This window comes from Mesoplodon mirus, assembly GCF_964341445.2.
Source record: "Mesoplodon mirus genome assembly, chromosome: 3".
Lineage (NCBI taxonomy): Eukaryota > Metazoa > Chordata > Mammalia > Artiodactyla > Ziphiidae > Mesoplodon > Mesoplodon mirus.
In genome coordinates this window covers 198,077,704-198,090,457 of record NC_138978.1, presented here as the reverse complement: position 1 = coordinate 198,090,457, position 12,754 = coordinate 198,077,704, and the positions used below count along the sequence as shown (strand labels likewise).

The following is a 12,754-nucleotide window of genomic DNA, read 5'->3' as shown; positions in this document are numbered from 1 at the left end:
GCGAGCTCGGCGGTGGAATTCTGCGGCCGCAAGGAGGCCACACCTTCCCAGCTTCTCGTTCGCTTGCAGACGCTCCCTTTTCCTGTTTGGTCGGGTTGAGAAATGCCTCCCTCTCCCTTGCGCGGAGCCTCGGCGCCCATGCGGAGGCGGGCCTTGTGGCCTTGATGACATCCCCAGCAGCCAATAGAAGCTGGAGGGGCGGGTCCGGCCGGCTCCAGTGCTGCCAAGGCGGGGTTCGCAGGTTAGCAGACTTGCGGGAGGGGTGCTGGGGTCGCGGGGGTCGCGGGGGTCGCGCGGGTCGCGAGGGCCCTGGGGTCCGGAGCCCGCGGCCTGGCTGTGGGGTTGGGGCTCCCAGGCTCCGCGCCCCAAGTTCTCCTCGGCCCGAGCGGGAGGAGCTGCGGGCGGTGATGAGGGAGGGCGGAGGAACGCGAGATGGGGGTCGCTGGCCGGCCTTGTCCGGCGGACCCGAGGCCCGTGGCCCCGCCCGGGAGGCCCCGCGGCCCGGCGCGCCAGGTGGGCTGTGGAAGTCGAGGCCTGGGGGAGAGGGAAGCGCCTTCGCGGACCAGGCTTGGAAGGCCCAGGACCCCGGGCCCAGCTCCCACCCACTTCCCGTGCCGGAGCAGAGCGGTTCGCTCCGGGGCCAAGGGTGCTGCGTGGCCGCCCGCCCCTTCTCCGCCTCAGTATTTCTCTTCCAGGTGGGCGATCTTGCCGGCCCCGAAAGTCTGAGAAGCATGAAGCTCCTGTGTTTGGTGGCCGTGGTCGGAAGTCTGCTGGTGCCCCCAGCCCAAGCCAACAAGGTGCAGCTCCTATGCACGACCACCCTGCCTGTGCCCCGGCATCCCTGGGGGGCTGCTGCTCCAGCCCGGCCCCTCACTCCCCTTCGGGCCGTGCCGGTGCATATTCTCTCGGCCCTAGGCTGCAGGCCTCCAGGAGAGGGGGCATCTGCGGGGCACGCGTGTGGATCTGGCACGCCGGAGGTGGAATTCCAGTCCGGGTTCTGTGTTTGGGGAAGTTGTCAAAGTTCTCAGCACCTTCTTCCTTTGCTCCTGGGTGCCCACTGCCCTAGTCGGAGCCTCCAGTAGCCTAAGGAGTGGGCGTAATGTGAGGAGTGTGAAGTCTGCACAGATGCAGGTTTCTGGGTGGAGGGGACCCACCCCCGAGCTGGGACTCGAGCTGGGACTCGAGGTAACTTCCATTCCTTAGGGGTAATGGCCCGGAGCTGGGTTTGGGTAGGTCTCTGGAATTCGAGATTATGATTCACTGAGGCTTTGAATCAGACTGAGTCTCAGGGTTTGTTTCCACTTCCTCCTGGGAATGCTAATTCGAATGAAAATTTTGTGTTGTCTCTGACCCATTCCAGGGAGGGAGAACTTCCAGAGGGGTTGCTTGAGTGTCTCCATGGAAACGTCCACTTTTTCTGGTTCACCCCAGCCTTTTCCTTCCCTGATCCTAACCTAGGAAGTTGGAGGTGGGGTTGGGGGAAGAGGCCAGCCGCCAAGACTGCTGGACCTGGGTACACACACAGGTGTGAGGCCCAGAGCCAAGGACTGCCACCTTGCTTGCTCCTCCCCCAAGCCCCCTACCTGGGAGTGGCAGCCCTGGGTAGCCTTCCGTGAGTATCATTCGCGCCCCCAGACAGTTTCTTGAGGACGCTGTGATGTAGCATCCTTCCTGCAGAAGTCGTTCCTGCTGAACTTGGGCATGGGGGAAGGTCAAGAGCATTCATATGGTCACCTTATGCAACAGGGAACTGAAAGTTGAGTCTTGCTAGAACTTGAACCCAGGGGCCCTGCTCACCTGATATGTGCTTTCTCTTGCAGAGTTCTGAAGATATCCGGTGCAAATGCATCTGTCCACCATATAGAAACATCAGTGGACACATTTACAACCAGAATGTGTCACAGAAGGACTGGTAAGGCACTGCCCAGGCTGGCCCTTGAGGTTGTGGGTGTTGACTGGGGTTCGTGGACCCCTGGAGGATAAGCTTGCTCTCCCGTTTCTATGGAGAACCTTACAAAGGAATGTTTTGTCCCTGGTCACACAACCGATTAGAAATAGGGTGCACATGTCTTTAATTCCAGCTGAGGGGTTCCTGGTCAGAGGAGTGGATTTCGTTATTTTGATTTGCTTTGATTTGGGTGTTTGTTCATATCTGCGAAATGGTAACAGAGAAGCTGGGAGAGGTAAGTATTAGAGCCACATACCGTGGGATCTTTCGCCTACTTGCGTGCTCTTGGCGAAGCTCTGTTACATGCGTCATTTGATGCCAGTGTCTAACCACCTTGTAAGGCAGTGGGATGGGTTGTGATCCCATTTTATAGCTGCAGAGATTGAGGCACAAAGAGAATTTACATTATACTCCTGGGGTCTTGAATTCATTTCTGGATGCCTCACTTCAAAAAAGAGAGAAATAATCAAAAAATCATCAGAGAAAGGACATCAGCTTGTTGAAGGCAAGTTTCAACATGCTCTCCTGCAAAGAACGGTTTAAGGAATTACAGTCTGAGAAGGAGAGGACTTGGGGCCACACGCAGCTGAGAGGGCAGGAGAGGGGCTGGCGTGCTCTGAGGCGCACCGTGTGGTTTGGGTGTAGGACTGGGGCCAGCGAGGAGAGCTCCAGGGAACCAGACTGAAGTGTGAGTTGAGGGGGCGTTTCTCGTGCAGGCCGTTTGAGGAGCAGGGGCAACAGGGGCGCCTCATCCCGGAGGGCTCTGAGCGTGCAGGTGCGGTGATGCCTGCATCCGGTCCCCGCGGAGCGGTTACGCCACACGGGGGAGCCCAGGTCAACGTTGCCTCTACTTAGTCAGGTGTCAGGATCACCAGGTGGGCTTTGAGAAAATACAGAGTCCCAGCACCCTCTCCGCCATGATTTTTGGGTTCTTTTTTGTTGTTGTTTTTCCCAGCTTTATTGAGATGAATCAGACATGAGACATTGTATAAGGTTACGTGATTTGATACATGTATCTATTGTGGAACAAGGTTAGACAGCACCTCCATCGCCTCACAGGGTAACCGTACAGGTGTAGGTTGTGGTAGAACATTTAAGATCTACTCTTTTAGCAACTTCAAGTGTACATAATTGTTAACATGTATTGTTAATGATAGTCACCATGCTGTACGTTAGATACCACCACCACCCCCCCGCCCAAGATTTTGATTCAGTGAATATGGGGGGGTGGGGCATGGCAGGAACTTTTTCTTAAATAAGTGATTGTGAGGCGGTTGGTCCTAGACCAACCTAGATCCTAGACCTCAGGCCAGGGCCAGAGGAGACCAGCTGTGTCCTCAGGCCCCTTCCGCATGGTCCCTCCACTGCGAGGAGGACACCTGGGCCTTCCCCTGGTGGAGGGGCGTGAAGCCAGGGTGTCTGAGCGGCACAGGCCACGTTCCCGTGTTGCAGGCGCTCTGCCGTCTCATGCTGGGGGTCCTCGTGCCTGTGAGGGGCAGAAACCCCAACACCTTCGCCCTGATGGTGGAGCTCCCGAGGAGTACACTATGGACACAGTCCCCGAGCTGCCTAGTGCAGTGTCTCTCACGCTTCTAAAAATACAGGCTTCAAACAAATCTGTTTTGGAAACACATTGTGTAAAAGTCAGGGCTGCCCTGGCTGAGCAGGAGCGTCCATGGCCCCTCCCTCCCACCCTCCGGCACAGAGGGCCCTGGGGTGCCCCAGGGAGCACATTTTGAAGGACACTGATCAAGTTCAGCCTCTGTTGTGTCCATGAGGACACCGAGGCCCAGAGAAGTTACACACATCACCTGCAGAAGGCAGAGACTTAAACCAGCTTGCCGTTCCGTAACCCTCTCCCCTAAGGTGCTATCACTGATCCCCAAAAAGGGACATGTCACGGTTTCACTGATTCCCTGGGGAGAGAACACATCCCTGTGGGGAACCCACACGTCCCACTGGTGCACCAGAGTGACCTTCCAGACCCAGGGAGAAATCTGGGCCTCGGAGGCTGGTAGGGGTCCCCAGAGAGGGGAGGTCCCAGGAGTGATGACCCAGTGCTGGGTGTGGACCTGGCCCTGTCCGGCGGCCCCTCCCCGGGCAGGGGCTGAGTTATAGCAGGGAGCCACGTGCCCAGCGCTGGAAGTGGGGTCATCAGAGGTTCAGGTAAAATCACACCCTCCACACATGGACTTTTAGGGGGAACAGAGGCTTGTGGAGGACATGCCAGCCCACACTGTTGGCGCCTCTGCCAGAAACCCTGCCTGAGCCTGAGGGCCCCTGGGACAGCCCGGGCCAGAGCTGGAAGGGCCTGGAGGGTCATCCGGCACCGCCCCTGCAGCTCCCAGAGGCACAGCTCCCAGAGGAGGCTCAGGCCCAGGGCACCAGGCTCCTGGTGGCAGGGCCCAGCTGAGACACAGCAGTGGGAGGGGATAGGGAAGTGGGGTTCAGAGGTGTTGAAGAAGGCAGAGTCACTGGCTTGTGGTGGGTCCGTGGGTCAGAGGAGGCCTGGCGGAGGCGCTGCCTGCCACGGGGACAGACCCTGGACCCGAGGGACTGGGGTGGGGTGAGGGTGGAGTCTGTGCCACTGGGACACTCACCCCGTGAGTCGCGGAGGGCAAGGGCCTCGAGAGGCTGTGGGTTGGGAAAGGGGTTCCGCCAGCCTGACCCTTCAGAGACCCTCCCCTCCCTGGGGAGCCCCCCGGCTGCCCCCACAGCCCTCTGTCTGTTGCAGCAACTGCCTGCACGTGGTGGAGCCCATGCCGGTGCCCGGCCACGACGTGGAGGCCTACTGCCTGCTGTGCGAGTGCAAGTACGAGGAGCGGAGCACGACCACCATCAAGGTGCCCGCGACCGCCCCGCCCCTGCACGGCCCCGCCCCCTGCGCGGCCCCGCCCCGCCCCCTCTCCCTGGGGGGCCTGCGCGTGGGGGGGGTGCCGCCCCGCCCTCCGTCCTGTCCTGTTTCCTTCTGCTCGGGCCTGGGGGGCTGGCCCCGAGGCTGGCCAGGTGGCAACCCAGGGACCCCCTTCCCACCCCCCTTGGGGCCGCTCTCCCCTCTGACGCCATCACACTCGCAGGGGGGACCTGGGAGGGGGGCTGGAGACCCCTTCCCCCCCGCTTCCCGTCTTCCTCTCCCTTCTCGCCTTCCATTTGTTCAGTAGACATTTCCGGGGCTCCTTCTGTGTCTCGGGCACTGTAAGCGATGCTGGAGCGGAGGTAGCCCGCCCTCCGGAGCCTGCAGTCTGGTTAAGCTTCCAGAGCGACACCAGAGCTGCAGGCCTGGCAGGATGGGCATCAGACGCCCCCCTTGCTTCCCCTGAACCCCATTCTCCTGGGCATCAGTGAATTCAGGGGAGGTGGTGGAATGGCCACCAACACACAGTGAGGACATGGAGAGGCCTGGTCCCTGGTCCCCTCCAGGCAGACTTGATCCCCCAGCACCACCACACCCCAACCAGGGCGAGCTTGGCCATGCTTGCCGATTTCCAACATAAGCCTCTCCTGGTCCAGCTTTTAAGCTTATTTCTGCGTGTCTGGTGAAGGATCGGGACATAGCATCAGGAAAGAGCCCGCAGGGATTTGGCAACAGCCCTGAGCCTGCCATCGGGCTTCCCTTTTGAGGCTCTTTTGGCGGCGAGGTGGTCCTCACCGCTGTCCTCCCTGCCTGGCCCGTGGTGCTCGTCCTCTCCCCTGTCCACTCTCCCTGCCATCACCCCTTCCCCTCTGAGCTTATCCACTGGCCCCACGCTTGGGGGGCCAGGTCCCCAAGACCTTAGATTCAAGGGGCTTCCTGATGTGGGGACCTCATCAGATACACTTCCTAATCCCCCAGTTTCCCTCTAGTCCTTGCTAAGAGACCAGAGAGAACCCCCTCCAGCTTCAGCCTGTTAAGAGAGTCAGCCCTATCCCCCCCCCCCGCTTCCTGGGGTACAGGCAAGGGTTCTGATCCTGTACCCTGTCTGAAGATGCCCCAGTCAGGGAGGCGTGTGGTCCAGCTGGACCTGGCCGTGAACCAAGCTCGGCTCCCGTCACAGTGTAGACGCGGGGCTGGGGTCGGCAGCGACGGATGGCAGTTGGGATAGGAGTTGTGGTCAGTAAATCCGGGTTCCAGGCGCATCCGCCACTTACTATTCTTGGGACTGAGGGTGACGGTGTGGCCTGGGGGATCTGCATCAGGTGAGTGTCAGAAAGGCATAGGAGTTGTGGTCAGGAAATCCGGGTTCCAGGCGCATCCGCCACTTAGTATTCTTGGGACTGAGGGTGACGGTGTGGCCTGGGGGATCTGCATTAGGTGAGTGTCAGAAAGGCATAGGAGTTGTGGTCAGGAAATCCGGGTTCCAGGCGCATCCGCCACTTAGTATTCTTGGGACTGAGGGTGACGGTGTGGCCTGGGGGGGTCTGCATCAGGTGAGTGTCAGCCCCTGGGGGACATTTGGAGATGGACTGTGGCCCCAGTAACTGCGGCGTGTTACTGACCGTGGAGGGCAGTGTCCTGGGGAGTCCTGCCTGAGGTGCCCGGAGTACCCACGCTGGGAAACATCTTATTAGCTTCCTTGACTCTGTTTTTCCTGTAAAACAAAAATGACTGCAGCTTGGGAGGCTCTCCAGGCATGTAAGAGGTTCTGGAAGTTGTCTTTCTGCCCCAGCCTCACCTCCTGCTGTGACTGACGAGGGAGGGGCCGTGGCCGCCTGGCTGTCCCCTCTGCCCCCTGACGGTGACTCGCCCTCTTGGGACTGAAGCTCCCACCCCGGCACCCTGTGCTGTCCTCGGCAGGGCTCGGTTCTCCCCGCTCTGACGGGCGCTCCCCCCCGCCCCCGTCTGGCCGGGCACATTCCCCTCCCCGCTCTCCGCTCCTGGGGGCGCCTCATCTGTCATCTTTGTGCTGCCAGAGAACCGGTGGCTCTTGTGGGGTCCCGACCGCCGAGGGCACAGTCGGTAAAGGTGGGGCGGGTCGTTCTCCGCGCCCGCGGTCTCCTGGCCTCCAGCACTTGAGGCCCCACTGCCCGGTGAAGACAGACGGCAAGGGACAGGAGCGGCGGGTGGCGGCCCGCAGGGCGAGCTGGGTCTCTTCCGCTCGCAGGTCATCATCGTCGTCTACCTGTCGGTGGTGGGCGCCCTCCTGCTGTACATGGCCTTCCTGATGCTGGTGGACCCTCTGATTCGAAAGCCGGACGCCTACACCGAGCGGCTGCACGACGAGGAGGAGAACGAGGTAGCGGGCCACACCCCGCCGCCCCTCCGCCCACACGCGGCGTCCCTGGGGCCTGGGCGGGGGCCGCCTTCCCATCCCCCAGTGCTCCAGTCGCCTCTTCTCCCGTTCGCGTCACCAGGACTGCAGGGTTTCCTCAGCCCGGGCAGCCTTGAGTTTGCCCTGATCTGGCATCAGGCAGCTTCAGTGCACAGGTCGGGGAGCCTCCTTGTCGCCCTGCATTCCTAGCAGAGGGGCAGTGAGCCCGCCAGGCAGCCGCATGTGGGTGCTCAGACCTTGGTGTCAGGCCGACAGTGGACTTGGAGAGCGTACCCAGAGAGTCAGGGGAGCCCAGGGTGGGACACAGGAGGCGCAGGCAGCTCTGTGGGAGTGAGAGGTGGTGTGTGCCGTGCACAGAGCTGTGACGGTGTCAGGGGCTCCTGGCCTGTGCCCCTCGAGCTCGCCCCCTCGGGCCTGCACAGCTGCCACGTGTGCCTGAGACAGCAATGAGGGAGGAGGGGTGCCCCAGAGGGTGGCATCTGCGGGCAGGTGTGGCTCAGGACGCTTCCTGCCCTGGGGACCGGCTGCGCGCAGGTGCGGAGAGCTTGGCCTCACCCTGGTTTACGTAAAGCCGGGGTGGAAGGACCACAGCCGGGAGGCTAACACGTGTAAGAGGGGCTCTTCCTGCAGAGACACAGGGGAGCGAGGTGAAGGGGTGAGTGGTCACTAGAGCACCTGGCTTGGGCTGCAGCGCCGGCGGGCTGTCGCCCCTGAGAGCATCTCACGCAGCGGGTGGAGCTGGGAAGGGCAGGTTCCCGCCGAGAAGAGGGGCTGCCCGGCCGCGCCGGGCAGGCCTGCACACGACCATGGAGGGACGGGGCCTGGCCCGTCCCTGGACCCCACGGCCCCTCCGGGGTGGGTGCCCCCGGCCTCCTGCTGACATGCGCCCAGCCGGTGGAGCTAGGGCTGGGAGGCGGGGGGGCTGGCAGTTGGGTGGTCTCTGTCCAGGAGGAAATCTCGTGCGCCTACCTGGTCATTAACGCGCGGTAACAGCAGCTCTGCTGGGGGCACAGTGGCGCGGGTGAGCGCCCCGTGATTAGGGGCTGCGTGCGGTAATTGCAGTCCTGGCTGGGGAGCGGCTGAGAGATGGGCCGTGATTACACGGCTCCGCGGCCTCCCCCCGCGGCCTCCCCGGCATGTGTGCCACCTGGCTGCGGAGCCCGAAGGGGGGGCAAGCCGCTCTGCTCTTTATGGGCCCCGCCCTGGGCACCCCGGCTCGCCCCGTCCTTGTTTCTCTTCCTCCTGATGTACTCAGGTCCTGCAGGTGCCCCGTGTAGACAGACCTCCGGCCTGCCCTCAGGGTCCGAGCCCGAGGCAGAGCCCCTGGTCAGGGATGCGGGATAGAAGGAGGTCAGGGGAGGGGCGGGGGAAGCCGGGGGCTGGCTTTTCCTCGGTGTTAGTGGGGGAAGGCTTCCTGGCAGCGGGGCTCTTCCGTGGTGGGGAGGGGCCGCTTAAGTGCTGGGGCTGCTGGAGCTGAGTGGAGCGGGGACCGCGGTGGCGCCTGGGCTTGGGGCCAGCAAGGGTAGGAGGCCCTGCCTGGCTGAGCTGAATCTCTGAAGATGCTCTGAAGAGCATTTCCCTTCAGAGGGATGAGGTCCCCCCGGGGCGGGGGACTTAGCTTTCACCCCAAGAGGAAGAAAGTCAGGCTCTCGGCCTGTGCAACTCAGTGACCTTGAGAAGGCTCCCCTCCACACCCCAGGAGTCGGGGGGTCGATCACATCCCAGGATGGGGGCCCTTCCGCTTCGTCCCCCCATTCCTGTAGCCGGGAGCTCCTGCCCTGGGGCTGGAGGACAGAGAGGAAGGGGGCCTGGCCCACAGCGCTGAGGAGATGAAAGCCCCGCTCCCTCTGAAGGTGCCGGCCGGCCCGGTGGGCCCCCGGTGCCGTGCTGGGCGCTGCCTTTCCTGATTCCAGCAGCATCAGGACTAATCCCCCGGCTCAGACGTCCTTTGAAAGGAGGAAGCCAGCCTTTTTGCTGGGGCAGAAACGGAAACAGAGCTGTGCTAGATGGGTAGGTTTGGTCCCCTTTGAAGAGAGAGAAGGAAGGGTTCCTGCACGGTTCTGGGTGTCTCTGGGCCTCGCTGCGTGGGCCTCAGCTCGGCAAGGTCCCCCGAGACCACAGCCCACTGGGCGGGAGCGGGGGACCCTGGGCTGCTGCCCGGCCCCTCCCTTCCCAGGGCGGCGAGGAGCCCAAGAGGGAAGGGACGATCCGAAAAGTAGTGACACTGGTGACCTTTCAAGGGCAGGTCCCGCCTCCTGCCTGGGGGCTCCGGGAGTGGGTCTCACACTGACAGTGGCTGTGAATTGAGCGCTTGTGATCTGCCAGGCACCGTTGAACGCTGTGCGCCCACTGTCCCTGAGAAGACGCTCCTGCAGGCTCCATCCGTGGGTGGGAAGCAGGTTCCGAGGACAGGGTGTCAGCCAGGGTCGTGCTCCAGGGCCAGAGCCCAGGTGCAGAGCCAGGTTTGATTCCACAGTAATCTTCCCACCGTGAACTGCTGGGGAGGAAGGAGACTGAACACCCCGCGGGCTCCAACTCTTGACAGCAGTGTGCTGAGGCCATTACACGTGTTACTGTATATGTAACCTTGCCGTACCCCGCTCCTGGTCACAAACCGTGTGTGTCAGGGTGTGGGGCGCCGGCGACCCACAAGGTCCTGAGTCATGACCAGCACTGAAAACAGTGACATGGAGCAGGGCAGAGGACGTCAGAGGGCATCATGCTGAGTGTCGTGTGAAGGGGTGTGTGTGTGTGTTTTCCGCACTGGGTCACCAGGCGCATGTAATTCCTGTTGACAGTATAGGCAGAAAAGCCTAAGAAGACCGGGTTTACTAAGTTGGAGCTTGGGGAAATCAAGTGGCTTGTCAGGGACACACGGCTGCTAAGTGGCCAAGGCCGGGAGAAGGTGGCCAGCTGTAGAACCCAGGGTCCTGGCTTCGACTCTGGTGCTCCGGCACCTGCCCCTGGGGTGCTGCCGTGGTCCTCGTCCAGCCTGGCAGAGAGGCTTCCTCGGGGTCCCGGGCCGAGGGCTCCCGGGGGGCAGCGTCCGTCCCTAACTCACCCTGGGCAGACCTGTGGGCGGCAGTGACGACCTGCCAGCCTCACCGCCCGCCGCCAGCGCGCTGCCTCCCCTCCCCTCGCCCCCATCCCCCGCCCCTACCTCCCCAGCCCGGCAGCTGCATGGCGACAGAACCTGTGCCAGCTCGGGGCATTAGAAGCAGAGTTGCAGTTGCTGGGCGGCCCTGGGCTTAGAGACGTGTGCTAATCCCTTAAGAGGCGTGTGGCAGGAGATGAGAGGCAGGGAGAGCTGGGGAGGAAATCCCCCGGGCTGTGGGCCTGGCCCTGGCTCCAGTTCCCCCCAGAGATCAGGTTCGGGTCCTGCAGGAAATGCATGGGCTCTGGCACTTCAGAGGCCGAGAAGTGGTAATTAGGGGAAGATGCTGCCTTTGACGGCAGCGCAGTTCTGAGGGCGGTGAGGGGGCACGGGGCAGAGCCGGGAGGCGGCCAGCGCGGCCCGGGCTCTGGAATGGGCACGCAGGGCGAGCGCCCAGCTCCACCTGCCAGACGCTGTCCTTCGGGGAGCGAGCTGGGGCCCCAGCCCCGGCAGAGCAGGTCCTGGGGGTCTCCCCGCTGTCCTGGCCGTGGCCGGCAGGGCCGAGGAGTCCTGCAGCCCGCTACCAGCCGCGGGGGCACGTGGTGCCTCTCCTCGGACGTCAGGGTCATCGCGTCCTCTGTGTTGACCCTCCGCGCTCCTCTCGAGGCTCAGGAGCCAGTCTGGGGTGAGGCCGGGCCTGACCAGAGCCCCCCGCTTCCCGGGCCCCCGCCCATCCCACAGCTGCGGGCGCCCTGTGCTGGGTGGGCCCTCGGGGAGGCCTTCGGGGTCGCTCTCCTGGCTTTGTTTTCCATGTCAGGCGTTTGAGACCCCCCCGGGTCTGGGTGCCAAGCCTCCTCTTCCTCCCGCAACAGGACGCTCGCTCTGTGGCGGCCGCCACCTTCTCCGGGCCGCGGGCGAACACGGTCCTGGAGCGCGTGGAGGGAGCGCAGCAGCGGTGGAAGCTGCAGGTGCAGGAGCAGCGGAAGACGGTCTTCGATCGGCACAAGATGCTCAGCTAGGCAGCCGTGCCGCTGGGTCACGGTCAAGGCAGGACCGGAGGCCGCGCCTGCCAGCCTCCAGGGCTGGACGGAGCTGGCCACTCTCCCCACTCGGTGCCACCCTCCGGGTCTCCCCTTTAAAGCCCGGGGCATTTTTCCTTCTCCCTCTGTTTTGACATGTGCTCAGCTGCATGATCTAGGAAGAGCGCTGGGTCCATGGTCTCAGTTTGCCTGCGCAGGTGGTCTTCAGGGGAGGGAGGGCTGGGGTTCTTGGGACTGGAGCGACCCTGTCACCTTGCTCCCTCCTCGCCACCCTCCCGGCTGCAGACCTTGGGAGCTCGGTCGTCAGGAACTGAGTGTGGGAGAGGAAGGCACGGCCAGCTTCCTCCCGACCCGACTCCTCGGCCCGGGCATGGCCTCACTCCAGCCCTCGGGACGGCTCTGCTGGGAAGGCTGATGCCACAGCCCGGCCGTTGTCCTCAGGGCACACCTGGACGCTGTTCCAGCTTCTCTTCCCCTTCCTCTTCTCCCATCGATGCAGGCAGAGCCAAGGACCCTGCTCACTCTGCCTCCTGGCCCCGCTCCCACTTCAGGAAGCCAGGCAGTGCCCCCCATCTCCCGCCCCGGTCTGCAATTGCTGAGCCATTGGTGGGACCACAGGACCCCGAGGCCGAGCGGTGGCTCTGAGCACCTGGGCTCCTATCCTCAGATTGACACTTGTCCCTGAATTTCATTGTACCAGTGCATGGAGAGGAATGTCATCCTTCTGTTACTTGTAAATCAAGGAAGCATCATGAAATTGTCTTACTTGTCTCACTTTGTGGATTTCAAGAGACTTCAGGGACTACGAGTGTTTCACAGGTGGACCCAGAGAGGGGACAGGAGCATTGTCCTTGAGGGGTCCAGGCAGAGAGGCAGGGCCCGGACAGTCCAGGTGGCTGTGGCGGACGGGGCCCACGGGGGGCCTGGGCGGGGTCGCTGCTCCTTTCAGGCTCCATTCCCTGCAGGGGGCAGTGGGTGAACTGGCCCTTAGGAACTATCCTGAGTTTATTTATGTTTCACCTTTGTGGGAGAGTCCCCTGAAACTCTGAACAGTGTCTGATGGCAGTATCTTACAGATACGGTACGTGGCGCTCACTGAAAAGCCCGTATGTTTCCCCAAATGAAAACCAGCAGGTACTCAGAGAGGGGTTGGAGCAGCCAGGGAAAGAGCGCTGGCAGGAGAAGCTTCCAGGGGCTGCCAGGGCTGAGTCACATCCATCCATCCATCCCGGAAGTGTGGCGGGGGTGCGTCCGGGACCCAGGCAGAAACAAGGGCCTGGCGGCCCAGCTGGATCTGATTGAATTTCTTCCCGCGGGGTTTGTCCAAATAACGTGTTGAGAAGGCTCCGTGTGGAGCCCTGAGCCAGGGTCTTGGTGGGGTGGGCATTTCAGTTTGCAAAGATGTGCCCAAGTTCAGAGCCAT

The 12,754-nt window shown here is 62.5% G+C and overlaps 1 protein-coding gene across 2 annotated transcripts; it reads left to right on the top strand.

The window, feature by feature from the left end:
• The first annotated feature begins 210 nt into the window (after positions 1-210).
• On the top strand, positions 211-11,780 carry TMEM9 (transmembrane protein 9). Of its 2 annotated transcripts, none has more exons than XM_082614436.1 (6): positions 211-241; positions 696-797; positions 1,821-1,912; positions 4,683-4,791; positions 7,030-7,161; positions 11,164-11,780. In XM_082614436.1, exons 2-6 carry the CDS (start codon positions 732-734, stop codon positions 11,308-11,310), a joined length of 546 nt encoding a protein of 181 aa, XP_082470562.1. In that variant the 5' UTR covers positions 211-241; positions 696-731; the 3' UTR covers positions 11,311-11,780. The 2 variants fall into 2 exon arrangements, with proteins under 2 accessions (XP_082470562.1, XP_082470561.1); XM_082614435.1 differs by lacking the exon at positions 211-241 and adding an exon at positions 284-513.
• Positions 11,781-12,754: the final 974 nt, after the last annotated feature.